Below are 26289 nucleotides of genomic sequence, written 5' to 3'. Positions count from 1 at the left end.
GAGTTAATGGGGAGCGCATTATATTACTATAGCTTTTTTTATTTTTTCTTATTTAGTTGATGCAGTGATCCAAATAATGTTACCTGATATATTGTGCATATTTCTAGGATTGCAGCAAAAGAAAAGTACATCACAGAACTGCTTTCAGAGCTAGAAGTTCAAAAATCTGCGGTAGAGCAGCAACGGAAGAAGAACAATGTGAGTACAGGGACATTATGTAGTATTATGTTGTCTTATGAAATATTTGTTTACCTTTCCTGTACGTTAGGCGGTCATACAGACACATACACTTGACTCCAGAAGGATAGCCGACGATCTTGTGTGTATGGTAAGGCTATGTACACATGCTGGAATATCTGCACGGAGAATCTCCATGCGGACATTCTGGACACTGGTCTGCGCCGGCATATTATGAAATATGGAAAATGGAATTTATAAGGGAACTGAAAGACCTAACTGTGGGACAAACAAGTGTTTGGTCAACAGCTATTTTGTGTATTGCAGGCTTTAGTAGTAAATTATTGCTGTAAGTAGAAATATATGTATGGAATATTAAGTGGAACGTTGGAGATGCTCTGATGGTTACTTCAACGTTAAGCAAGAACAAGAAGTACACCAGTGTATTTCCTTCCCATCCCCTCAGCCTTATGTTTTCATATATCACGTTGTCCCTCTTACAACCTGGGATATGCATCCAGGATGTACGTTCCATCTATGGCTGTCAGCAGAATCTGCCAAGAATTGTCTGGCATCTATAGTGTGCATTGTGTGATCAGCTAGAATGTGACGTCTGTAGGGACTGTCATTTACCCTGGTGATTCAGAAGATTCTTCACCTACATTTATTTTTAGAAGAATCGAATTAACCCCACAGCTTGGAATAGGGAAAATAACTAAATGAATGGTGTCCAGCTGTTTCCTCCTCTGCTGTTTGCGTTAAAGGCTATGGACACCTTTGCACCATATTATTATTTTTTATTTTTTTCTTTATGCTAAATGAAGCAACTTTATAGAAATAATCTTTATAATAAACTTCCTACCATCAATATTCCTACTCGGGGAAAGATAAATCTGTCAGATGACTTGTAGATCGCAGTAGGGATGGGGTAGAGGTTGCACACCAAAACAGATAGTGGACAGAAGGGGGAAGAATCTTTGGAGGACAACTTTCACAGACTTTAGATATGGAGAAATCAGGGTAAAGAGTACAGGAATCTTGTACTGCAAAGAAAATTGAGACCTCAGACCAGGCGCTTTGCTGATTAGGAGAAATGGGGTTTTAAAAATAAAATGCAATGCACAAAACAAGCTTTTCTCAAGTGCTTTATTGGGGGACACAGGACCATGGGTATATGTTGCTTGCCGCTAGGAGGCTGACACTAGACAAAAAACAAAAAGTCTGCTCCTCCTGGCTCTGAGCAACTCTGGTTTAGCTTAGTGTCAGCAGGAGGCAGACACAGGTTTGGAGTTCTTATTTCTTTAGTTTTTTTCCTAGTCTCAGTCTATAGTTAGGTTTTCTCTCCCTTTTTTTGTTTTTTCTAGCATGGGGCGATAGGCACTGCCTGATCCCCACCTGCGAGCTAGGGGCACAGTGCATTGCAGCATGGGCCGTTAACCCCCTCCTCGCCACCAACCAGCTCCTGGTGGTGTACCCTGGCTCCATGTCCCTCGCTTGTCAGCTGGGTCTGGCTTAAGGCAGGTGGCCCATAGCTGGTCGAAGACTTCGTGGGTGAGTATGTTCCCACCCTCAAACACCCGTATGTCAGATATGGTGGACAGTCTGGTGTCGGCAGTCAGGGACACCTTCCACCTGCAGGACCCAGGAACTTCAGACGTGGACCCTGAAGTGTCATTTCGCCGTGCGTTTTCAGCCCTCACACTGAATTTGACCGGCTGTTGGAGGCAGCTTGGAAGCATCCAGACAAACTCTTCCATGGGACTAAGAAGCTCCGTGCTTTCCCTTTCCTCAAGACATGGTGGCGAAGTGGTCTTCTCCTCCTACCGTAGACCCTTCTGTGTTTCGGCTAAATCCACTACTCTGCCACTGGCAGGTGCAGCCTCCTTTTAAAGATTTCTCGGATAAAAGTATCGTAAACTTGTTGAAATCCGCTTTTGAGGCGGCAGGCTCGGCTTTGTCACCAGCCTTTGCCTCTACGTGGGTATCCAAAGCCCTCTCTGTTTGGGCTCTTCAATTGCGGCAGGCTATTTTAGCAGGTTCCTCCCACGGCGATTTGGTAGATTTAGCTCAGCATATCTCTAATGCCGGGGATTACCACTGCTCGGCCTCCTTAGTCGGCTCGCTGCGCTGTCATTGCCTCGGTCAACCTGGTGGCCCTTCGGTGCTCCATGTGGCTTAAGACTGGAGTCTCGTCTCTTTGGCAAACGCCTGGATGGGATCACCTCTGAGGCTATCAGGGGCAAGAGTTCCCTCCTACCTCAGAATCGTCCGTGCAGCTTGGACTCCCGGCGGAAGACTTCTTCCTTTTGCCCCTTTTGCTTCTTGGGCTTCCAGGACAAACCGGTGGCCTCACATGATAGGAGGGCACTGTCTTTCAACGCTCGCCCCTCCTTGAAATTTGGACCTCGTTGCAACCGCCCCTCTTCCAAATCCGCGATTAGCAAGCCTCCCACTGCCTGAGGGTGCGCCCCCATCAGAGTCTTCTCCTTGGGTGGGTTGTCGCTTGTCCCTCTTTCCGGACGTTTGGCTGGCGCGAATTCAGGATGCTTGGGTTCGAGAGGTCGTGTCCAAGGCATCCCGGATCGTTTTTTCGGTCCCGCCCCCCTTAGTCTCCCGCTCTTGATGTAACTTTTTTTAGGTGGCCCTTCCCACCCTCCGTTTCAGAGAGTGATAGTACCGTTCCCTCCTCGGGAAAGTTTTTCGGGGTTCTACTCCAATCTTTTCGTATTTCCCAAGATGGGCGGCACTGTCAGACCCATTCTCGATTTGAAGCTTCTAAACCATCATGTGCGGCTACGGCGTTTCCGGATGGGACCTCAACCTCGATTTTGGATGCTCTGCAGGGCACTCCATTTGAGCCTCCTTGTCAGGTTTCCCTTCGCTTCCTTTCCTGGAAGGGGGCCTTCCTTGTTGCAGTGACGTCCATTCGTTGTGTGTTGGAATTGGCTGCCCTCTCTTGCCGTTCCCCTGTTCTGGTGCGTCACCAAGATAAGGTGGTTCTTCGGCCGGTACCCTAATTTCAGCCCAAGGTCGTGACTTCCTTTCACTTGAACGAGGAGATTGTGTTGCCGCCTTTCTGTCCGACTCCGTGGGAGTGCCAGCTTCACAAGCTGGACTTGATTCGGGCAGTTCTGACCTATTTGTAGGTCACTTCCTCCTTCTGGCGGTGTGACTCTGTTTGTGCTTCCCGATGGGCAGCGCAAGGGGCTCCCAGCTTTCATGGCCACTATCTCCCGGTGGATACGATCCACCATTTTGGAGGCGTATCGTTACAAGGTTCAGGTTCCCCCATTTCGAGTGACTGCTCACACCACCTGCGTGATGGGGGCCTCCTGGGCGGTCAGCCACGGGGCTTCGGCTCTGCAGGTTTGCAAGGCGGAGACATGGTCGTCCCTGCATACTTTTGCCAAGTTTTACCGTGTTCATACCTTTGCGTCCTTCGACGCTGTCCTGGGACGCAGGGTTTTGCAGGCAGCAGTTCAGCCGTCCACCTGAGTTCTTTTCTTGCTGGGATGTTGGTCTTTCCCTCCCCAGGTACTGCTTTAGGAGGTCCCATGGTCCTGCATCCCCCCATGAAGTGCTCGAGAAAAGTCGATTTTTATACTTATTATGAAATCTTTCACGGAGCTTCTATTGGGGGACACAGCACCCGCCCATTGGATTGTTTGTGGCCAGCCAGTTTCCGCTGCTGTGGTGTGGTTGGTCCCCTTCTTTTGTCTGGGTTTTTGTTCGGGCTGTTCCTTTCTTGGTTGGTTCTCCTTCTGCTTTGGGACTAAACGGAGTTGCTCAGAGCAAGGAGGTGGGTATATCCTGCCGGGAGGAGCTGACTTTCTTTAGTTTTTTTGCCTAGTGTCAGCCTCCTAATGGCAAGCAGCATATACCCATGGTCCTGTGTCCCCCAATAGAAGCTCAGAGAAAGTGATTTTACAGTAAGTATAAAAATCTACTTTTCTAACTTGAACATGGCCCTTCATTAGGGATACAAAAAAGAACATGAAGCAGGTCCGCTGGTACTGTGTTTTTTTGGGAAAAAAAGCTCTGTTTTTCTATTCCTGGATAACTCTTTTAATTCTAAAGATCTACGTTTTTGGTTTTAACCCTTTAAAACTCTTTACAGAAGAAATTACTGTACTTGTTAAATAGTTGCAATATTTTTTTTAGTTTCAAGCTTTTCTTCACATTTGCATTGGAACCTTGCAAAAATGAACGTAGTATGATGTCCTATGATGTCATCATTGGTGCAGCCCATCAGACACACTTTTAGTTGGTGGGGTCAATTGGACATGGGACGGGTCTGTAGCAGCTTGAATTCCGTTTTTCTCCTCCAACAACGGAACAGAAAAACGTAATCAGTGCGCAGATGTGAATGCTGCCTTACATTGCTTTGTATTTCATACGTTCTCTCTTAACCTGTAAATCATGTCTGCTGAATATTTGGTTTTGTGTTGTGAATATTAACCTTTTTTTCCCCTGTTTGGTGGATTGGAATCTGCTCTTTCTTTCTGAGACTTTGTTTTCTATTTCACAAGAGCCGTTCAGCTGATGTTTTCACAAATGTGTAGCCCCCAAAAGTAGCGTTTCAAATTGGAGGATGAAAATGAAAACCATTCCTCTATAGATACATCACAATATGAGACCAAGCCTCCAGTACTGGCAGGAGATACAGGGATCGTCTGGTCTTTTCCATACAGTGGCATCTGCTGTCAATGTTAACTTTTCTTTTGTGAAACAAAAGCCTAAAGGGGTACTTTGCCCCTAAGACATCTTATCCCCCCTATCCAAAGGAAAATGGCCCCCACGATCCCCCTGCTGCACCCGCCGTACGTTTAGAATGTCAGGTGCAGCGCCGGAGACTCGTGGCGGCTGTCGGGCCCCCTGCCATAGACTTGCATCCGGCTCAGAGTGAAGTTTGCTCCGTGCACTGGATGTCTGGGGTGCCGCAGCCAAGATTGCGGGGGTCCTCAGCGCCTGGACCCCCGCAATCAGACATCTTATCCCCTATCTTTTGGATAGGGGATAAGATGTCTAGGGGCGGAGTACCCCTTTAAGATAGATTGGATTGCATTTTCCTTCCCCATATTGCTAAACAGTCCAGCAATATTGCAAGCACAGTATAGTGTGGGATCTTCCATATGTCTGGCCTTGGTGTGAGGAGCACTGGTACAGCTCAATTAATTTAAGTCCATCCCTTTTAATGCAAATTACGGAATTGACTATGAAGTTGTTTTACTATGTAACCAGGCAGTTTTTGTTCCCCTATTTTCTTCTTCACTCATACCAGCATTAAATCATTCTGATATACCCTGTACCCTCTGTACAACTATAGAACATCTAAAGATGCAGGATTGTTCGTATATTGTCTAGTGATAATTACCATACCTACCTGAGACAGTTTAGAACCCGGGTAGGTAGCAAAACTGGACAAAACAGTTGCGTGTGAAAAAGTCCCTTAAAGAGGCCAAGGGCAACCCAACCTGTTCAATTATATCATGGGTTGGGGGAGGGAGTATGACGCATGCCAGAGAGCCAGATTCATGCCATGCCATACCGGCAGGTACCAGCTGACATCTGTTGGAATTGACGGACATTAGAGATCATTATGATGTCCGTCATTTAAACAATTATGGCGCGCATACCTCGTGGTCCCATAGACACAGCCCCTGTTGGGGAATCAATAATAAATACAACTGTAACAATTGATTGCCAATCTTATAGATCAATGTTAGGGTGGGTTCACACTACATTTTGTCCATACGGGGACCTGATCTGGCTGGAGGATGGGAAAACCGAGCGCTCCCGTATCCCAGCCGTCCCTCGCCCCCATTTCATTCATTTGAATGAGCCGGTCGGAGTCAGATAGTTACTCCGGTCGGCTCATTTTTACCCTGTATCAGATTTTGTGCCCAGACTGAAAACGACATCATACCACGGTTTTCAGTCCGGCCAGAAAACCGAATACGGGGCAAAAATGAGCCGACCGGAGTCACTATCTGACTCTGGTCGGTTCATTCAAATGAATGAGATTGGGTCCGGCTAGGATACGGGAGTGCCCGGTTTTCCCAACCCCCATCCAGATCCGGCCGCTGTAAGGACAAATCTTTTAAACCCAGTCTTATGCTTATTGCCAAAATAAAAAATTGTCCAAACTAATAATAACTTTCCTGATCCTGCATGGTCGATGGTTTAAATGCTAAAGAAAAAATACAAACGCCAAAATTGCTGATATTTGGTCACATTACATCCCAGAAAATAATCCAAAAAAGTCAATACTAAGCAAAAGTGGTACCGGTAAAAACTTCAGCTCACGGGACAAAAACTTAAAATTCTTACTTTTGTTTTTTATGTAGTAAATTGAAAACAAAATTTGTCAATCCCTGCATTAAAAGGGGTACTTCACTGGCCAGCGTTCGGAAGTAAACGAATAGAGTTGCATTTAGGGGGCGTGGCCGTGATGCCACGAGGGGCGTGGCCGACTCCTGCAGCGCGAAAACAGCGTTCGGAACATTTACTTCCGAACGCTGACCAGTGGAGTACCCCTTTTAATGCAGAGATTGACAAATCTAGGGTGTGTGGCCGTGATGTCACGAGGGGCGAGGCCGACCTCTGCAGCTCGAAAACAGTATTCACAACGTTTACTTCCGAATGCTGGCCAGTGGAGTACCCCTTTAAGGCATTATGACAGTAAGGCCTTTTGTTCACAAAGAAAAGTTGGTCAAGGCTACTCTGCCGCTTTCCTGTGTGGGATCTTCCCATGTCTGGCCTTGGTAAAATCTGATGAATTTGAGCAAGCAAACGATACCTCCACCCCCTTATAATGCAAATTACTGAATGAACTATGAAGACGTGTTAGTGTATGGGTCTACTGAAATAAATAACTCTTTCTAAAAACAATTAGGACCTTCGGGAGAAAAACTGGAAAGCAATGGAGGCATTGGCATCAACTGAAAAAATGCTACAAGAGAGAGTCAACAAGACTGCCAAGGTTGTAATGCTACTGGTGGGGACATAGCGCAGATTGTACCTGGGCACGGCTGCTCTGTCTGCTGACTCTTAGCTCGGTTTCTGAGATGGTGGAATGGATTTTTATAGATCTGCATGCTGATGCCGCCAACTTAAACCCAAGTGCACCAACTACCTTTTAAAGGGAAACTCCACCTTTTAAATACCATTATTTTTATCTAAAGTATTTTTATATATATATATATATATATATATATATATATATATATATATATATATAATTTCTTTATGCTGTACTTTGTTCTTGTGTTCCAAATCCTCTGCATAGATGTAGTTTTCATTACATTGTCTGCCTGCAGCCACTGCTGGAGGGAGCTTTAAGGTGAGAATAACTGCTGGTACCCTCAGGATCGAAAGAGGGGTCCTAAGTTTTCTATAGAAATGGAACGTCTGTCAGGGTTTCCCAACCAGGGTCCCTCCAGCTGTTGCAAAACTACAACTCCCAGCATGCCCGGACAGCCTTTGGCTGTCCGGGCATGCTGGGAGTTGTAGTTCTGCAACAGCTGGAGGCACCCTGGTTGGGAAACACCGGTCTATGTGTTGGCATTGCCACGCCACTCAGTCTATGCGACTGCTGAAAATAGTCAAATAAAGTACTTGGCTATATTTGGCATAGACCATGAATGACGCGGCAGTGCATATGCATGATCGCTCTACTGTTCCGACTTCAGATTTGGGACCCCCATCCTTGTCATTGGGGAGGGTCCCAGCAGTTGGTCTCCTAGTGATATACACATGCCCCTATCCTGCCAAGAACAGATAGCTATTCTTAGTATCTCAGAGGTTTGCACCGCTAGTATTAAAGGGGTACTCCCGTGGAAAACTTTATTTTTGTAACTGGTGCCAGAAAGTTAAACAGATTTGTAAATTACTTCTATTATATAAATCTTAATCGTTCCAGTACTTTTTAGGGGCTGTATACTAAAGAGAAATGTTTATTTTTTATTTTTGGATTTCTCTTCTGTCAGGGCCACAGTCCTCTCTGCTGACCTCTGCTGTCCATTTTAGGAACTGTCCAGAGCAGCCTATGTTTGCTATGGGGATTTTCTCCTGCTCTGGACAGTTCCTAAAATGGACAGCAGAGAGCACTGTGGTCGTGACAGAAGAGAAATCCAAAAAGAAAAGAATTTCCTCCCCTAAAAAGTACTGGAATGATTAAAGTTTTTTTTAATAGAAGTAATTTACAAATCTGTAAAACTTTCTGGCACCAGTTGATTTAAAAAAATAAAAAAAAGTTTTCCACGGGAGTACCCCCTTAAACTTAATAAGACAATATATAGCAGTGTTTCCCAACCAGGTTGCCTCCATATGTTGCAGTACTACAACTCCCAGCATTTCCAGACAGGCTTCCTGAGTTTTCTCTAGAGGCGGCTGCAGATGCCAACCTCCTATGTCTGTGCATGGGTTTGGGATTTCTGTATCAGAAAATAGAGCTCTGACTATCCAGTGCAGAATTTTGGAACTAAAAATGGTGATAAAAGGTGCAGGGTCACTTTATCCCGGTGGTGTCATTCTTCTGTACAGAGGGAAATTTGATGTCCACCTAATGTCCGCTCATGGCACATAGCCCAACCAACCAACACAGGGGTATACCGTACATATTTAATGCAGATATCCTATCTAGAATGCAAATAAGAACTTTGTGACAGAAATGTTTAGTGTTGCCATGATGCTCAGAATATAGTTTCCCCATTGATGTGAATGATCTGAAATCTGCGTAGTCATAGCAATGAACCGATGGCGGTATCCACATGCCGGTCCTCCCACATGAATACCCAGTTAAAGCCACAGCCAGAGCAGTAATGTCCTCTTGTTGGTCACTACTGTGGTGAGGCAGCAGAGACACGCTTCATTGACTGGTCTGTACCGCTTCATCATAGTAAGGGGGGGGGGGGGGTAACAAAGCGAAGCCGTGATTGGCTGCGGTCCGGAATCTTCCAATCATAACTATGTTCTCTTCCTCCTGTCTCTTCTTCCCTGACACTTCTGCTCATCTGTTTTGTTCTTGTAATTTTCTTTTCTCATGGGCATGCCTGTGTGTTCATATGTGTTGTGCAAGTGGATGGTCTTTGCAGTTAACACCTGTTTTGTATATATATAAAAAAAAAAAATGAGCATGTGTGTGTACAGCGGCATACGTATAACCGCCACTTTTTTATGTACAAAATGTCCAGTTATAGAGCTGTGTTGCTACAAAGGGATCTTCTAGATTTTTCCATGTACAGATCAAGGTAGGCTTTACATTCACCCAGGTTTTAGGTTTTATCAGAGGTTTTTTGCCCTCAAAACAGCTGACCGCATTATACTAAGGAAATGTTTCCCAACCAAGGTGCCTCCAGCTGTTGCAAAACTACAACTCCCAGCATACCCGGACAGCCTTCGGCTGTCCAGGTATGCTGGGAGTTGTAGTTTTTCAACAGCTGGAGGCACCCTGGTTGGGAAACACTGTACTAAGGATAGGTAGTGGAGTGTAATGAAACGTTACAGTCCAGTCATGCAGCCTGCACAACCAAAAATGTTATTTTGTTGTCCCAGCCATCATAGGCGATTGCCCAAGAGACAGGTCCTCCATGATGAAAGTGTATTCCCATCTCGGACATGGCCATATTTGCTGGGATACGCAATAAATACCTGATAGAGACTGGTCCCACCACTAGGAACAGCACCTATCTCTAGAACAAGGGCCCCCCAGCCCCACCTTGCCTGGTTGCAGCGATCAGAGATAGCTTGCATTCCAAAAACAGATTAGCAGCTCCCATAGGTGTTAATAGAAGTTGCGCAAACGAGTACTGGAAGCAAAGCTCTTTCCATAACTGCTGCATTAAAGTGTACCTGTCGTCAACAAAAACTTTATATAATGTAGATAATACCATTATATGTATATTTGTAATATACGGTACATTGGTTAAAAAATGTAGATTTTTGTCCCTGCAATTATTGCCTGTGTGTCTCTATGAGGAGTCCAAATACAGGAAGTGAGGGTGGACAAGCAGGGCTCTGTGCACTAAGGAAAAGCAGGACAGTGTGCACAGGCTCTATAACATGCTCCTGGCTCATACATCAGGATGATTGACAAGTCAGGAGTCTGCACAGAGCCCTGCTTGTCCCGCACTCACTTCCTGTTTTTGGACTTCGCATAGAGACACACAGACAATAGCTGCAGGGACAACATTTTTTCACCCAAAAATATACAAAATTTTTAACCAATGTATATTACAAATATACATATCATGGTAGTATCTACATTATATAAAAAGTTTTTGTTGACAACAGGTACACTTTAAGTAAACACTGACACTCATGCTGATACGCTGTTTAGGCAACTCCTGTTAACATCTATCTAGACCAGTGTTTTCCAACCAGGGTGCCTCCAGGTGTTGCAAAACCACAACTCCCAACTTGCTCTTACCGTGCATGCTGGGAGTTGTAGTTTAGCAACAGCTGGAGGCACACTGATTGAGAAATACTGATCTAGACTGCATAAAACCTCCCATGTTTTCTTGGCCACCCCCAGCTAACATAACTATATGGATATTCAGTAAGTATTTGTCATATGAATTCCCCTTTACGTGCCCAGATCTCTGTTTTGAGTGTTTTTGACAACTCATCTCAGCTTTTAGTGACAGCTCAAGTGTCCAGTCATGAGACTATTCTAGCGGCCAATTCAAGCTGAGAAGAGGGGCATGGGAAGATTGTAATACAGAGAGCACTGGGCACTTACATGGAAGGGTCATCCTCCTGGGCACTTGCTGCAACAAGGACTTGAGAAGTTTCTATCTTTGTTGGTTATACAGGCTGCATGACCGGAACGTAAAACATTATTGCATATATTATTGCTGTCTAGTGTCTTTGGTAGTTTTTAGGGCTCAAAACTTCTGACAGACTCCCTTTTAAAGAGGTTTTCAGACTGTCTGGGTTTGATTATGAGGGTCTAACCTCTGTAGTCCCCTCCGTGCCGCATGGAGCACCCCCGCCCCATAAATGTTCAGTCAGGTAAATGTTCTGTACAGAAGTGTGTGGCTCGGCCCTGGTGAATGAACTAAAGCAACATGTTCAGCTACATGACTACATCAGCCTGGATAAGCCACTGTGCGTGACCTCCGACATCAAACATTGAGAGCCTAAAGGCCATTAATATTTGAACCAAGGAAAATGTCTTTAGGCTGGTCTCACACACAGCATTTCTGGAAAAAGTCACCGAAGGAGGACGGGCAAAAATAGTGTGTGTGAACATGGCCTTAAAGGGGTGCTCCGCCCATAGACATCCCCTATCCAAAGTGTTTGATTGCGGGGCTCCCGCTGCTGGTGACCCGGCATTCGTTTAGAGCATTGGGTGCAGGTCTGGAGGCTCGTGACGTCATGCCCCACTCGTGATGTCACAGCCACACACCCGGTAGTCAAGCCCCCTCCCATAGACTTGCATTGAGGGGGCGCGGCCGTGACGTTTTGAGCCTCCGCCCGACGTCGCCAGTCATCCGGCACGGAGCCAAGTTTGCACCGTGCACCGGATGTCTTGGGTGCCGCAGCAGAGATTGCGGATAGGGGATAAGATGTCTAGGGGCGGAGTACCCATTTAAGGTGTTTATGCTCCATGCTAGCAGCTATGGCTGGAGATTGCAATCCTGATAATTACTGGGCACCACCTGGACCTGCCACAAACCATGCCAGGTCCAGGTGCGGTGGGTAGTTGTATGTATATTATAAGTCCTAGCCATTACTGCCATTGCTGCGTTAAAAACACCATTACATGGAAGAAAATCTATCTGAATTGTGTGTAAATCTTTTATTCTGAGGAATAATAGTGATGTGTAGAACTGCAGATGTCTTACTGAAAGCAAAACTCTGCGCTGTAACCCCAGGCACAGGAAGGCTTTTTGTAGTGGAGCTTCACCTTGTTCCCAGCTATATAACTTATTTCCCCTATAAACCTCCTGTATTTCACCCTATAAGTGCAGCGTGTCTGCTAGTCTTACACCTCCATGGGCTGAAACACACTCCTCTAAGAACCTCATATAGACTGAAATGATTAAATGATCTGTCATATGACTGATCAGAGCCGCGTGCCCCCAGCTCCCTCTGCATGGCTAGTGTTAGAATTTGTGGGCTCCTTTTGTAAGGCTTTAGTTTATGATGTACAGAGCATGCATATTATTATGTTGATATTTCAGATAGAACTTCAATGTAGGTTTACTTAGGAGACTTTACTTGGGAGTAGAACACTATAGTTTCAATGACAGATAATCAGAAAACATTTAGTCCTCTGCCCGAGGGCTGGGCCTTACCGTTTTTCAACAACAAAAATAGCACCAACTGCAGCACTGTTACTGTCGTCAAAAATACTTTAACACTGCCCCCACTCACCGAAGGACACCATTTTATTCAGTGAATGCCATGATGCTAATGTGAACAGAGCCTTATGAGGGAGCATTATAGGTATGAGCTGACTGTCTGGCTTCTCTCTAACCCTTAGCGATAAGTGTTGATCCTCCAAACTTTGGACCTCCTGCTGCTGGAAGTTATAGTTCTGCAACATCAGGAGATCCACTGTTTGGAAATCACTGCCCTTTTTCCTGCAGAAGCATGGGGGGGTTTTACAGTTAAAGGAGTAGTGCAGCCGTTAGAAAACTTTGGATAGGGGCAGCCCGCGGGAAGGGGGCATGTTGACCACCGCACAAAGTGGCGGCTGACACGCCCCCCTCAATACAATTCTGTGGCATAGCCGGAGCGCTGCCTTCAGCAATCTCCGGCTCTGCCATAGCACTTTATTGAGGGGGCGTGTTGGCTGCTGCTTCGTGCATTGGTCGATGCATAATCTCTGGCCAGCGAGTCGGGGCCACATACGGGAGATCACAGGGGGCCCAGTGGTCCTTAGGATAGGGGATAAGTTTTTCGAATCTGGACTACCCCTTTTAGGTGTCAGTCTGTCTGACTCACCAGGTCAGTCAGTCTGTCTGATAGAGCAGGTACCACTCCGAGGATGGAATCACACATACAGTTTGTTTTTTGAGTCAAAGCCACGTGGAGCCAAAAGGAAATGAAGGAAATGTCTACCAAATTGCAAAGTTATCTCCTAACTACAGGTTAGGGGATAACTATCAAAGAAGAGGGGCTTAATTGTAGGTCTGATCAATCCTGAGCAGAGACCTGTCAAAATGGAGCAGTGGGTGGTACATGCTGCTCTCTTCATTCTCCATAGGCGCCATGGAAGCAGCAGAATGTTATACTTCGCTATCTCCGTCGCTTCCATAGAGAATGATTAGAGGGGCAGTGCATATTCACAACCTGGTGAACTATTCTAATCGGGGACTTGTGTCCCCAGAGGTTGGAACCCTTCGTGATCCGGTGGATAGGGAATAACTTTACAAGTTGGGAAAATCCCTTTTAAGGTGTAGATGTGACAACATGAAAATGCTGTAATATAACAAACCTCGATGGTGTTGCTGCTCCATATGAAGTGCCCATCTCTGCACATGACCACTACAGCCAATTAATGGCTTCTGTAAGGGTGGGTTCACATTAAGATTTTACTGTACGGGAACCGAATCCGGCTGGGGGGGAGCAATAACCGGGCGCTCCCGTATTCCAGCCAGATCCGTCCCGTATGTAATTAATTTCAGTGAGCCGACCGGAGTCAAATGGTGACTCCGGTTGGCTTATTTTTGCCCCGTATCCAGTTTTCTGACCGGACCTAAAGCAGTGATATGCCACCGTTTTAGGTCTGCTCACAAAACCGTATATGGTAAAATCGTAGTGTGAACCCACCCTAACCTTGTGGGATATACCACGGAGGACAGAGATTGGCTGAAGCAGTCACGGAGGTAGACTGACAAGTCAACAGTAGAGCATTGCAGTCACATGTCACTGGTTGAGCGGACAGTCTGTTTTATGACTTATACAACGATATACAGCTGTGTCTAGCTAACTCCTAGGCTGCATTCTCTGTATTTAGTTACCTTTATATGACCGTTCTATTGACAAATGCTGGGGATTGCTTGCTGTTTTATCTGCTGTGCTGGAGTGGATGTACTGACATCTTAGAGAAATTATAGGATGTTTCTTGTGCATGTTGAAGCATATTTTTTCCTATCTAATGCATATATGTTTGATTCTCATATCCTCTACTACATAACATCTGTGTGTTTTATCCATATTTGTGTCTTATACTGTAATGACATCTCCTTACAAGTGAATTCTGATGGTTTTTATATATTGTGTTGTTCCAGGAGAGACAGCAGAACACAGGGGAGAGTGAGGCCCGGGAAATCCTACAGAAGATCTTCCCGAATGTATCCGTTTCTTCTAGCTTGGTAAGAATTATCACAGATTTTAAATGCTATGGATACAGAATAGCCCCTTTTCCAGCTTAATTTACTAAAACTACTTCTCTCATGCTGTTTAACATTGTCATACAAGTCTACATGTGCCACTTCTATGGTTCAACTTGTTATTCTTAGGCCAGCTATTCTTGAAATGTCACTTTAGAAAATACTTTTCACATGTCTTAGAGACAGATCAGGAGAATGAGTAGGGATAACCATGCAACAGCACGGAGACCCCCATTGATCAAACCTGTGACATGTCTCTAGGACATGTCAAATTTTTTATTTTTATTTTTTTAAAGTTACAGTACCCATTGAATTTATGATCTCCCTTCCAAAACTTAGTCAGGGGCTTTCTTGGAAAAGGACACCCAAGGTTACCAACCTGTCTCTGCTTATCCCCAGTAAAATACCCAGATGACATATAACAATACTCCTATGCTTGTGTTATTGTAACTGCTGTCATTGAACAAAGTATTTAAAGGGATACTCCAGTGGGAAAAAATTTTTTTTTAAATCAACTGCTGCCAGAAACAGATTTGTAGATTACTTCTATTTAAAAATCTTAACCTTTCCAGTACTTATCAGCTGATGTATACTACAGAGGAAGTTCTTTTCTTTTTGAATTTCCTCTGTTGGACCACAGTGCTCTCTGCTGACACCTCTGGCCATGTCAGGAACTGTCCAGAGTAGGAGCAAATCCCCATAGCTAACCTATCCTGCTCTGGGCAGTTCCTGACATGGCCAGAAGTGTCGGCAGAGAGCACTGTGGTCCGACAGAAAGGAAATTCAAAAAGAAAAGAATTTCCTCTGTAGTATACAGCAGCTAAGTACTGGAAGGGTTAAGATTTTTAAAAAGAAGTAATTTACAAATCTGTTTAACTTTCTGGCACCGGTTGATTAAAAAAAAAATTTTTTTTCAGTGGAGTACCCCTTTAAAGAGTACCTGTCATGATCTAATTAAAGTTTATAATCCTCCCAGTTCACTGCGCCCATCATGATAAACCACCACGTACATTTCTTTTTCTTTTATTTTAGTTTTCTACCTTGATATTGCTCTGTATTTTCTTGTCAGTCAGATTCACAGACTGGGAAGGGGCGTTCCCCAGGCGTGACCTCATCTGAAGCCATACACAACCGCTCTGCTACACAAACCGCCCAGAGCAGTTCAGTGTGTGAGATGAGCTATGATTGGCTAAGGCTGCACACACCCCCTCAGCACTCCAGACTGCATTTCCCAATTTTGGACTTCTGCCAGGCCAGCAGGAGTCCAAAGTCTGTGCAAAAGATAGGGGGAAAATGTGCTCTGGACAAGTAGGGAGACACCTAGTGGCAGGGCCCCTGCCTACCACATGTCCTTTTTTGATACTAGTGTCCTCTTATGTGGCAGAGGGACCTACAGGCCATCCTTAGACACCAGGATCCAATTTGAATTGCTACTGCTGGTTATGACCTAAAATTTTATCTAAGCTTTGCCCTATCATAAGGTGATGCTTTTGCCATATTCTAGTAAGCAAACCATGAGGATTTCCCTACTGTTGTGTTAAAAAATATATATTTTTTTTTTCCTTTACTCCCTCAGCGATATAGTGAATGGATTCAAGAATTCGAGAAAGCAGCAAAAGTGTGTTTGAATGAAAGTGGAGGAGCTGAGAAGGTTAAAGTGAGTATGGGCCTTATTGCCAGGAATCCTTGCTGCTTGGAAATTGTGATTGATCTTTTTCAAAGCCCATATCCAGGTGATAGTACATATATTGCCTATCCATTGCATAGGTAGGAAATCCTCTTTAAAGGGGTACTCCGGTGGAAAACTGGTGTTAAATCAACTGGTGCTAGAAAGTTAGAGATTTGTAAATTTCTTCTATTAAAAAAAATCTTAATCCTTCGGTTACTTATTAGCTACTGAATACTACAGAGGAAATTCTTTTCTTTTTGGAACACAGAGCTCTCTGCTGACATCATGACCACAGTGCTCTCTGCTGACATCTCTGTCTATTTTAGGAACTGTCCAGAGCAGCATATGTTTTCTTTGGGGATTTTCCTCCTACTCCGGACAGTTCTTAAAATGGACAGAGGTGTCCGCAGAGAGCACTGTGCTCATGATGTCAGCAGAGAGCTCCTCTGTAGTATTCAGCAGCTAATAAGTACTGAAAGGATTAAGATTTTTTTTTAATAGAAGTAATTTACAAAACTGTTTAACTTTCTGGCACCAGTTGATTAAAAAAAAAAAAAGTTTTCCGCCGGAGTACCCCTTTAAGTGGGGGTCAAACATCTCTAGAATAGGGGACCCAGCAGTGTTTATGAATTGTCTATGGAGCTGTAAAAGGTAACTGAATATCTTCACCAGCTCTATAGACCAGTGTTTCCAAACTAGGGTACCTCCAGCTGTTGCAAAACTACTACTCCCAGCATGCCCAGGCAGCCAAAGGCTGCCTGGGCATGCTGGGAGTTGTAGTTTTTGCAACAGCTGGAGGCACCCTTTTTGGGAAACACTGCTATAGACTATGAATGGAGCAAACACTGGGCCCTGTTCTAAAAATCAGTTATATTAACCCTGAACACCTCTCTAATCTGGCTTTAGGAATCCTCTTTGTGCGATTGCTGATCCAATCGTAATAGGTCTAGTCTGATGGGGCTGAAATCACTTTTTTGTTTTTAGGCGCTGGAGCAGAAATTGAAGGAAGGAGAGGAAATCCATACGTTGCTGCAGCTGGAGTGTGAAAAGTACAAATCGGTGCTAGCGGAGACGGTATACGTTCTTTTTTTGAATGTTTCGCGATTATTGCGAATAATATACGAATCTGCAGTTGGGTTTGACCTGCTCTCATGTGTTTGTTACAGGAAGGGATTTTACAGAGGCTGCAGCGTAGTGTGGAAGAAGAGGAAGGACGATGGAAAGTCACGTTAGAGGAGTCGCAGAATGAACTGAGAGAGGTTTGTGTAGTGACATTATTGATGCAGCTGCTTTTCCTTTCTAGACGTTGCCATTAGAGATGAGCGAACTTACAGTAAATTCGATTCGTCACGAACTTCTCGGCTCGGCAGTTGATGACTTATCCTGCGTAAATTAGTTCAGCCTTCAGGTGCTTCGGTGGGCTGGAAAAGGTGGATACAGTCCTAGGAAAGAGAGTCTCCTAGGACTGTATCCACCTTTTCCAGCCCACGGGAGCACCGGAAAGCTGAACTAATTTATGCAGGAAAAGTATCAACTGCCGAGCCGAGAAGTTCGTGACGAATCGAATTTACTGTAAGTTCGCTCATCTCTAGTCAGAACATACAGATTGTAGCCGTGCCTGCATTTTCTTAAATTACATATTTGAAAGAAACTATTCTATGTTTAAAGAGCTTACTGCTCAAGATATATGCAAGGATGTTCTTGGATAGTTTTCCTCATTACTATTTGTGACAAAAATCAAGAGTACCTGTCATTAGGAATTCTTTTTTCCAAAAGCTCCTGCATCAGCCCTCATGGCAATACAACCTGGCTATGTGGTTACAGGTTTTTTTTATTTTTTTTGCATATATTCACAGAGGCATTCTAGACCCCCTGCAATTCCTGGGAATTGTCTTGACTGAGCAGCAGACTGAGACACCAGTGTGATGCTGGTGGACAGACCAGTGTCGCACACTAAAAGGGAGACCTCTAGTGACAGGAATTAGATGGTGCATTTTCTTATTTAAAAACTTATTTTTGCTTAAAGGGGTACTCCACTAGAACACTTTTTTTTTATTTATTTATTTTTTTATCCACTGGGGCCAAAAGTTTAACAGATTTGTAAATTACTTCTATTAAAATATTTAATCCTTCTAGTACTTAGCAGCGGCTTTTATTATCCACAGGAAGTTCTTTTTAAATTTCCTCTCTGTCTGACCACAATACTCTCTGCTGACACTTCTGTCCATTTTAGGAACTGTCCAGAGTAAGAGCAAATCCCCATAGCAAACATCTCCTGCTCTGGACAGTTCCTGAAATGGACAGAGGTGTCAGCAGAGAGCACTGTGGTCAGACAGAAAGGAAATTCAAAAAGAAAAGAACTTCCTGTGGAAGCATACAGCAGCTGACAAGTACTGGAATGATTAAGATGATTTAATAGAAGTAATTTACAAATCTGTTTAACTTTCTGGCACCAGTTGATTTAAGAAAAAAGGTTTTCCAGGGGAGTACCCCTTTAGTAGAGGATATTAGCAAAAGTCCCTACTTTGCATCCTCATTCACATACTGAAAGTTTTGCCAATTGACTGTGGGAAAAATCACAGAAAACAACCCATACTTACTGATACAAGGGCAGGTTAGGCACCTATTCCCACAATGATGCAGATCAGCCACAATGCTATATAGGGGAGGTCGCACAGGTGTAAAATACTCATGAACAACTACTCACACGCCTACTATTCATGAGGGGGGTAGCTGTTAGTATTATAGTTGCACACAGATAAAGTATATACGGGGTGCCAGTTCCATGATAACGTGTAGTGCACCATGCTGGCATACAACATATTAGTGATGCCCATACTATGCAATCAGGCGGGCTGCCCAGCATCTTGTATGTGCTCTGCAACGCATTGGCATCCAGGACTCCCCCAGCATCACAAGGCCAAAACACTTAAATATATACTAGACATGACAGTGACCATTAAAGGCTATCAGGACATGATGGGAGGTGCAGTTGTGGAGCCATATGTTGGTGACCATAGTGCAGTGTTTTCCAACCAGGGGGCCTCCATCTGTTGCAAAGTATAACTATCAGCATGCCCAGATTACTGTTGGCTGTCCTGGCATGCTGGGAGTTGTAGTTTTGCAGCAGCTGAAGACCCCCTGGTTGGAAAACCCTGCCATAGCATATATTTAGAATATTTATTCATATATAGTCCGTGTACTGTTGTTAATGCCCCTTTTTGGGGATTGCAGACCTCACGTGGAGTTATAGTATGTGCCCATTGCAGACTATAGGTAATATAAAAAGACCTTAGACTTTCCGGACTGCAGCCTCAGCATTGGGCAATGACATAACAAATAACTTCATCATAGCCAGTTTTAAATGAGAACCACGTGAGCCTTTAATTTGGTCCCCCAAGTCTCAACCTAAAATTTCATTTTTTTAATTTGTCGATCTGATGTCATGTTCGAGGCTCGCTGCCTGGTTTGTATTATGTGTTCATTTTTGCCTCTCTGCAATAAACCCCATGTTTCCTTTTAGAATACTCAGGTGCATTATAAAAGACTGCTCTGCTTCACGGAATACATTTTCTAATAAGGCAAAATTCATAAATGAATGTAATATCTAGATGAAGCTTACCATACCTTATACCAAAGGAAGGGCATGCTTTCTCTTATTGCAGTCCACATAGGGTTTTCTATTGTAAAATTATGTTCTTAAACAGTACAACATGCAGCAGTATTTCCTGCTACAAGAAAGATACTCAATCTCCTAGCTAGTTGGGGGTCTTTAGGGCAGTGCATCCTGTGGAAAAGTGTGCAAATCAGTTCTCACCTCTGTATGGAATGCGGCAGCCACTTTGTTCTGCTGATGTTGGGGATGCTTTGTGTTTCACCTCCACCTATTGGGGCGATTCCATCTGTTTAAAATCCATGTCCATCTTTTCAAAGCACCAACAGCTCATGCTTCTCTAAATGAGAGCTGATCAACAAGATCAATACCATAGATGCCTTTATAAAATAAAATTGGCCAGACCATAGATTTTCAGCATGTTCAATATAGGGATATGTCGACACTTCCGTGGAATCTGTGGTGGTGCACGAGGTAGGGTAAAGCCACAGGTAGAAGAAAGACGACACCCAGCACTCACCAGTAATGCACATTGTAGTGTAGTTCAAGGACGCGTTTCGGCGTGGGAGCCTTCCTCAGCTGTCTGCCTATGGCAGACAGCTGAGGAAGGCTCCCACGCCGAAACGCGTACTTGTACTACACTATGACATAATAAATCTTCACTGTGCATTACTGGTGAGTGCTGGGTATCATCTTTCTTCTACCTATAGGTTTTCAGCATGTCTTGAGTTAAGCTGGCCGTACACATTAGATTAAATTAGGCAAATAGGGACCACCAGACCATCTGATATGTATAGTGATTTTCTGACCTACACCTGACAGCAGATGTTTAAAGGTGTCAGACGTGTTGAATTACAATTGCCTGATGCTTTCGGGGACATAAGCTTCCATCAGAGGTGTCTGGCAATAGCTTTCTCCCTGTTCAAAATACATGTACGCCCGCTCGCGGGAACATGCATGTGAATTTTGGAGAGATCGCTGTTGGCCAGATGCTCATTCAGCTGACACCTATCTGAAACGTAAGGCCAGCTTTAAAGGGATAGCAACAGGATAAGGTAGGTGTGTCTGTTTGCAGGTGGTTTGACTGCTAAGACCCCTTAGATCTTAAAAATTGGGTCTTGAGTTTCCTGTTGGAATGGCAACTTATGGCTTTCTGATAGACAATGAATGGGGCAGCGTTGCAGACACACGTCCAATGCTTCATTCACTCTAGTACCCTGCTTTACAGATTGTGAGGGTCCCAGTGTCAGGACACTCTGCGTTCAGACACTTATCTCCTATTATGTGGATAAAGAGTGAGAAGTGTCATAGTCTGGAATACCCACCCTTTAAAGCTGTTTGTATTTGAGGTGTCTTGCACTGTGATGAAATATTGCTAAGATATACTATACTGTTTCTATTTGGTGGCGGTCTGACGGTCAGGACCACTGTACTGATCCAAAGAATATAGGGCCCCCAAAGCTGTTTTTTCCGTCTTTACCTGCACATTGGAGCTTCCAGCCAATCTAATTGGCTGTCTGATGACACACTTTGTATATTGGGAATAAACAGTTTACACACATACCTGCTACCCGTAGTCTCAGCGCCCGAAGTTATGCCACCTATTCTGGAGGTCGTTGGTTCTTGGATATCCAAGGCTGTGGCATGGGTATCGAAAGTGAGCCCCTCCCACCCGCCCCTATTGACTCTAAAGTGGTAGCATAACTTAGGGATGGGAATACCTGTGTCCAATTCTCTGGTATTGGCACTATGTTATTGATCACTATGAATTATTTACAAAGTATCTGTATTATTTTTCAAGCTTCTCATTTTGGATTTAGACCGATTTTTATTTATATTTTGCATGTTTTGCATTTAGGCTAAGTCAGCAGTTCATTCATTGGAGCGGGAGCTGGATCACCTGAAGAGGCGGAGCCACGAGTCAGAAAATGTACGTTTGCAGGATATTGTAAGACTATAATAAGATGTTCGTATTTCCTGAGTAGTGATTTTCATAGATGCTAGAGAACCCGTTAGGTTGAACTTACTGTCCAAAATCCAGGCAGCATATTTTATAGATCAGGAGTAGCTGAGCAGATTGATATATAGTATTTTTTTAAAGATTCTGCATCTTATTTAAATTGTTTGAGTCCATTGGGCTGCCCATAAATCACTGACTTTAGGACCACTCCTTGGACTCCTAAAATCAGAATGAGTAGAGATTTACATAAAGTAATGGCAAATTATATGGAGTCTCTTCCCATTAAACTATATATGAGCCTGATCAGCTTGTCCTCCTCTACATTAAGCTATTATCAATGTGACAAGTTGCTTTGTTTGTGTGATGTTTCCCACTTAGCAACTTATTTAACAATTTGGGGTTTGCTTTTGTTTGTAGTTTATAAAAGAGAGAGAGCATTTGGAAACAGAGCTGGAAAAGGCAGAAAATGAAAGAGCGACTTATGTGTCTGAAGTACGAGAGGTAAATAATGTCAAGAAATCCCAATAAATAGAAGTCCTATAGGTCTTCTCTTCTGTCAATATGTAAATTCTATTTATTGACCCATTTTTTGTTGTAATTTAGTTTCATCCTTGATGGTAACCTTTAAAGTGTTAGTGTCACTTAAAAAAAAAAAAAGACAATTAACCCTTGTTGAAGTTAAATGTGAGTGTAGTGTTGTTTGGTTGTCATTTAACGGAAATAGACAATGTACAACCAAAAAGACTTGAGTAACTTGATAGAGAGGAGGCTCCAGGAAATATTTACTTTATCTTCTTATATTTAGGGAGAATTCCCTTCAATTGTGTTCTTTTCATTTGCAAACACAAAACCTTAATGTCTCAATAAACAATACAGTGACTGTACATACCAACGGCGGGCAGCACAGATCCCCAGTCTGCTACCATGTATGCAATCTAGCAAGAGCAGTTTTGGTTGCCCAGCTGTCTGTAAAAATAAGAATTTTGTAAATTTGTATTTAAAAGTAGGTTTTCTAAACTAGAGGGGCCCATTAAATATTATGTTAGGGTATTGTGTGCACTGTAAGTATCCCAAGCATTTTATTATTCATTACCTGCCCTCGACATCATTTGCAAGCCTAGCAACCCAGATTTAAAGGGGGAGGGGTCTAACCTCCAGATTAAAGGGGTACTCCGCTACTTTTAAAACTGACCTCTGGGCCCCTGCAGCCTAAAAGGGGTACTCCACTGCTCAGCGTTTGGAATAAACTGTTCCGAACGCTGGAGCCGGTGCGGGGAGCTCGTGACGTCATAGCCCTGCTCCCTCACACCCCCTCCCATAGACTTGAGGAGGCGGGGCATGATGTCATGAGGGGGCGAGACTATGACGTCCAAACGCTGAGCAGCGGAGTACCCCTTTAACAGGGCCCCATCTATTCCTGTGCATGGAGTGATGCCAGCACATGATGGATGCATTCTCTGAGAGCGCCAATACACGAGGGCTGTACCCGGGTATTCCTGGTGCTTTCATAGACAGTGCATGGAGATCGTGCCTACATGCCGCTCCTTGCACAGGAAGAGGCTGGGCGAGCGGTTTTACCTCTGGGATCAGACACTTATCCCCTCTGCGTGGCTAGGGAATTAAGTTTAAAGCAGTGGAGTACCCCTTTAATGTATTAAGCTGTGTAATATACTCTATAATATAGCCCCTGGAAGTCTGTGCTGCAGGGATCAGACTGTACTCTGTAGACACGGCTTGTGTAGGTCCACAGGTAGCAGAGAATAGAATCTCCTACACATTCCCTTCAAATAGTAGCAAGTCCAGGTGCTGCCTGCACTAACCTGTGAATTGTCCAGAACTAGGGGCCACAGCTAGTGCTTGAAATGTACTTATTGTGGGCTTCACCTGGATTACCCACTGTTTACAGCAGGTCCTACCTGCAATTTTAGAATCCCTGTGCACTAGCACGGTGTGAATGAGCGCTCCAAGTAACTAGAATTCATCTTTATGGCAGCCAATGAAATCCTAAAGCAATCCTAATTTTGGTGTGTATATTGCCCCCTAATATACATAGATTGATTCACATCCAGCTGCCCACACTACATAAACCTACTCTTTAAGGATATGTTCACATAGCGGAATGTCCGTCTGGAATATATCTGAATAGACATTTCACAGGCTGCAGGCGCCGGCACGACAAGCTGGCACTAGGACAGCCCAGAAATGCACAATCTCCATAGACTGCAATGCATCTCCGAGTGGATTCTGCAGAAAGAATAGACATGTCAATTCTTTCTGCGGAGGCTGAATCGGAATTTCTGAAGCAAATTTTTCCGGCATGTGCACGGTGCATCAGAATCTTACTGAAAACAATGGGACTGCTTCATTGTGGAAATCCCTCCGTACAGAAATCCCTCTGTATCAACATGGCCTAAAGGGAATATACAAGATTAGAAAAACAGTAGTTCCTGCAAAGGTTCTGTTGTGTTATTTCAGCTCTGCACCATTCGGACCGAGCTATAATACAACACGTTATCAAGTGGTGTGCTGTTTTAGGAAGGAAGCGGTCATGTTTTTCTAACCCTGGACAACCCCTTTAAATCTGCAACTCTCCACCCCCCCATGTGACCTTGCGGCTACACAGCTGCTTTAAAAATTCTGAACTTCGTTTCAGCTGAAAGATCTGTTGACTGAGTTGCAGAGAAAGCTTGACGATTCTTATTCCGAGGCAGTAAGGCAGAATGAAGAGCTGACCTTGGTAAGACCCAGTCTCTCTTCCGTGCATCTGAGCTCCATAACTTCTACCTGTCTGCTCATCTATCCTATTGGGTGTAATGTGGAGCTCTCAGTCTGTCAAAATTTCAGCCTCTGCTTGTTACCTTTTTTTATACATTTTTAAACAAGCACCATACTTATCCTCTTACTCAGTATAAACCTGAGGTGGTTAACACATTGCATGCCTCCAGCTTGATTCACTCTGCAAAAAGGCTTTTGGGCAAGTAGAATGCATTAACACACTCGGTTACTTCTAATCTATATTTGCATTTTCCTGGTTTAGCTAACACTGTGGGTTCGATGCAAGTGCCTAGAATTTAAAGGAGTAGTCCAGTGGTGAACCCAGTGGTGAACAACTTATCCCCTATCCTAAGGATAGGGGATAAGTTTGAGATCGCGGGGGGTCCGACCGCTGGGGCCCCCTGCGATCTCCTGTACGGAGCCCCGACAGCCCGCGGGAAGGGGGGGTGTCGACCTCCGCACGAATTGGCGGCCGACACGCCCCCTCAATGCAACTCTATGGCAGAGCCGAAGCGCTGCCTTCGGCAATCTCCGGCTCTGCCATAGAGATGTATTGAGGGGGCGTGTCGGCCGCCGCTTCGTGCGGAGGTCGACACCTGCTATCTGGCCGAAGAGCCTGGCCCTGTACAAAGAGATCGCAGGGGGCCCCAGCGGTCGGACCCCCCACAATCTCCAACTTATCCCCTATCCTTAGGATAGGGGATACGTTTTTCACCACTGGACTACCCCTTTAAGGTAGGGTGTACATTGTGCATATAGACCAGTGTTTTCTAACAAATATGCCTGCAGCTGTGCAAAACTACAACTCCCAGCATGCCCGGACAGCCAAAGGCTGTCCGGGCATGCTGGGAGTTGTAGTTTTGCAACAGCTGGAGGCACACCAATTGGGAAACACTGATATATACGATACACCACTCACATGCGATGACCAATGAAGACACAATTTTGATGGTAAACCTGCCACGGGACTGGTAAAATCGTGCATCCATTGGCCATTTTCAGTATGGGACCCTACTCCTCTTTTGCACTTGTGCCCTACCTATTTTAGTGTGTACCATTTTACGTTTAAAATACCAGGGCCCATGGGCACCGGCTTAGTGCTAACTACCTAACAGCAAGATTTATTACATTTATCTTCACGAATCGTTTTCCCATATTTATCCTATTAATGTCATTCATTTTATTTAATTTTTTTTTTCTTCCAACATCAAAAGCTGAAGACTCAACTGAATGACACCTTGCAGAAATTGGAAGGAGAACAGAACGAAAGGCAGAAAGTAGCAAGAGATTTACACGAGGTATGCAACTTTTTGTTAAGGACTTGTACTGGGATTATGCCATGTTCCGGCTTTACATCTCTGGTATAAATGCCAGGGTATACGGCGGTGGGTCTGTTCACTTTTTATAGACTGAATGTAGTTTACTAGTGACCACGTTTAATCTATTTCCCTGGATGTTCTCTCTCTTTTTTTTTTTTTAATTATTATTATTATTATTATTTTTTTTTTTCAGGATTGAAAAGTGTGGTCTACTGCACTTTTGAGTCCTGCAAAATAAGTGTATGTTTAGGAAAGAAAAACAAACATAGTCACTACTAGAGCAAATTTGGTGAATTCAAGTGCATTACCTGGCCACAAATATACCACGGTATAAGTTGGCATCGCTTTTTGCCAGTATATACCAGCAACATGCTGCCCAAATGTGAGGTGACACATACCTTATGTATTCCATCTTTCCATGTCCTGGAACA

At 44.2% G+C, this 26289-nt stretch overlaps 1 protein-coding gene across 7 annotated transcripts in view; it reads left to right on the top strand.

Moving 5' to 3' along the window:
- The window catches only part of KTN1 (kinectin 1), a 139204-nt gene that overhangs the window by 107960 nt on the left and 4955 nt on the right, over nt 1-26289 (top strand). For 3 of the 7 annotated variants that reach the window (XM_056547054.1, XM_056547055.1, XM_056547053.1), the window contains 10 exons: nt 108-198; nt 7073-7159; nt 14421-14504; nt 16099-16179; nt 17176-17265; nt 17358-17450; nt 21663-21734; nt 22182-22265; nt 24418-24501; nt 25754-25837. In XM_056547054.1, coding sequence (XP_056403029.1) covers nt 108-198; nt 7073-7159; nt 14421-14504; nt 16099-16179; nt 17176-17265; nt 17358-17450; nt 21663-21734; nt 22182-22265; nt 24418-24501; nt 25754-25837 — 850 coding nt within the window. The remainder of the gene's footprint in view (nt 1-107; nt 199-7072; nt 7160-14420; nt 14505-16098; nt 16180-17175; nt 17266-17357; nt 17451-21662; nt 21735-22181; nt 22266-24417; nt 24502-25753; nt 25838-26289) is intronic. The other 4 variants (XM_056547059.1, XM_056547056.1, XM_056547057.1 and 1 more) reach the window with 3 other exon arrangements.

Source organism: Hyla sarda, chromosome 11 (genome assembly GCF_029499605.1).
Source record: "Hyla sarda isolate aHylSar1 chromosome 11, aHylSar1.hap1, whole genome shotgun sequence".
Taxonomy (NCBI): domain Eukaryota; kingdom Metazoa; phylum Chordata; class Amphibia; order Anura; family Hylidae; genus Hyla; species Hyla sarda.
The sequence above is the reverse complement of the archived record's forward strand: the minus strand, read 5'-3'. Positions and strand labels throughout refer to the sequence as shown.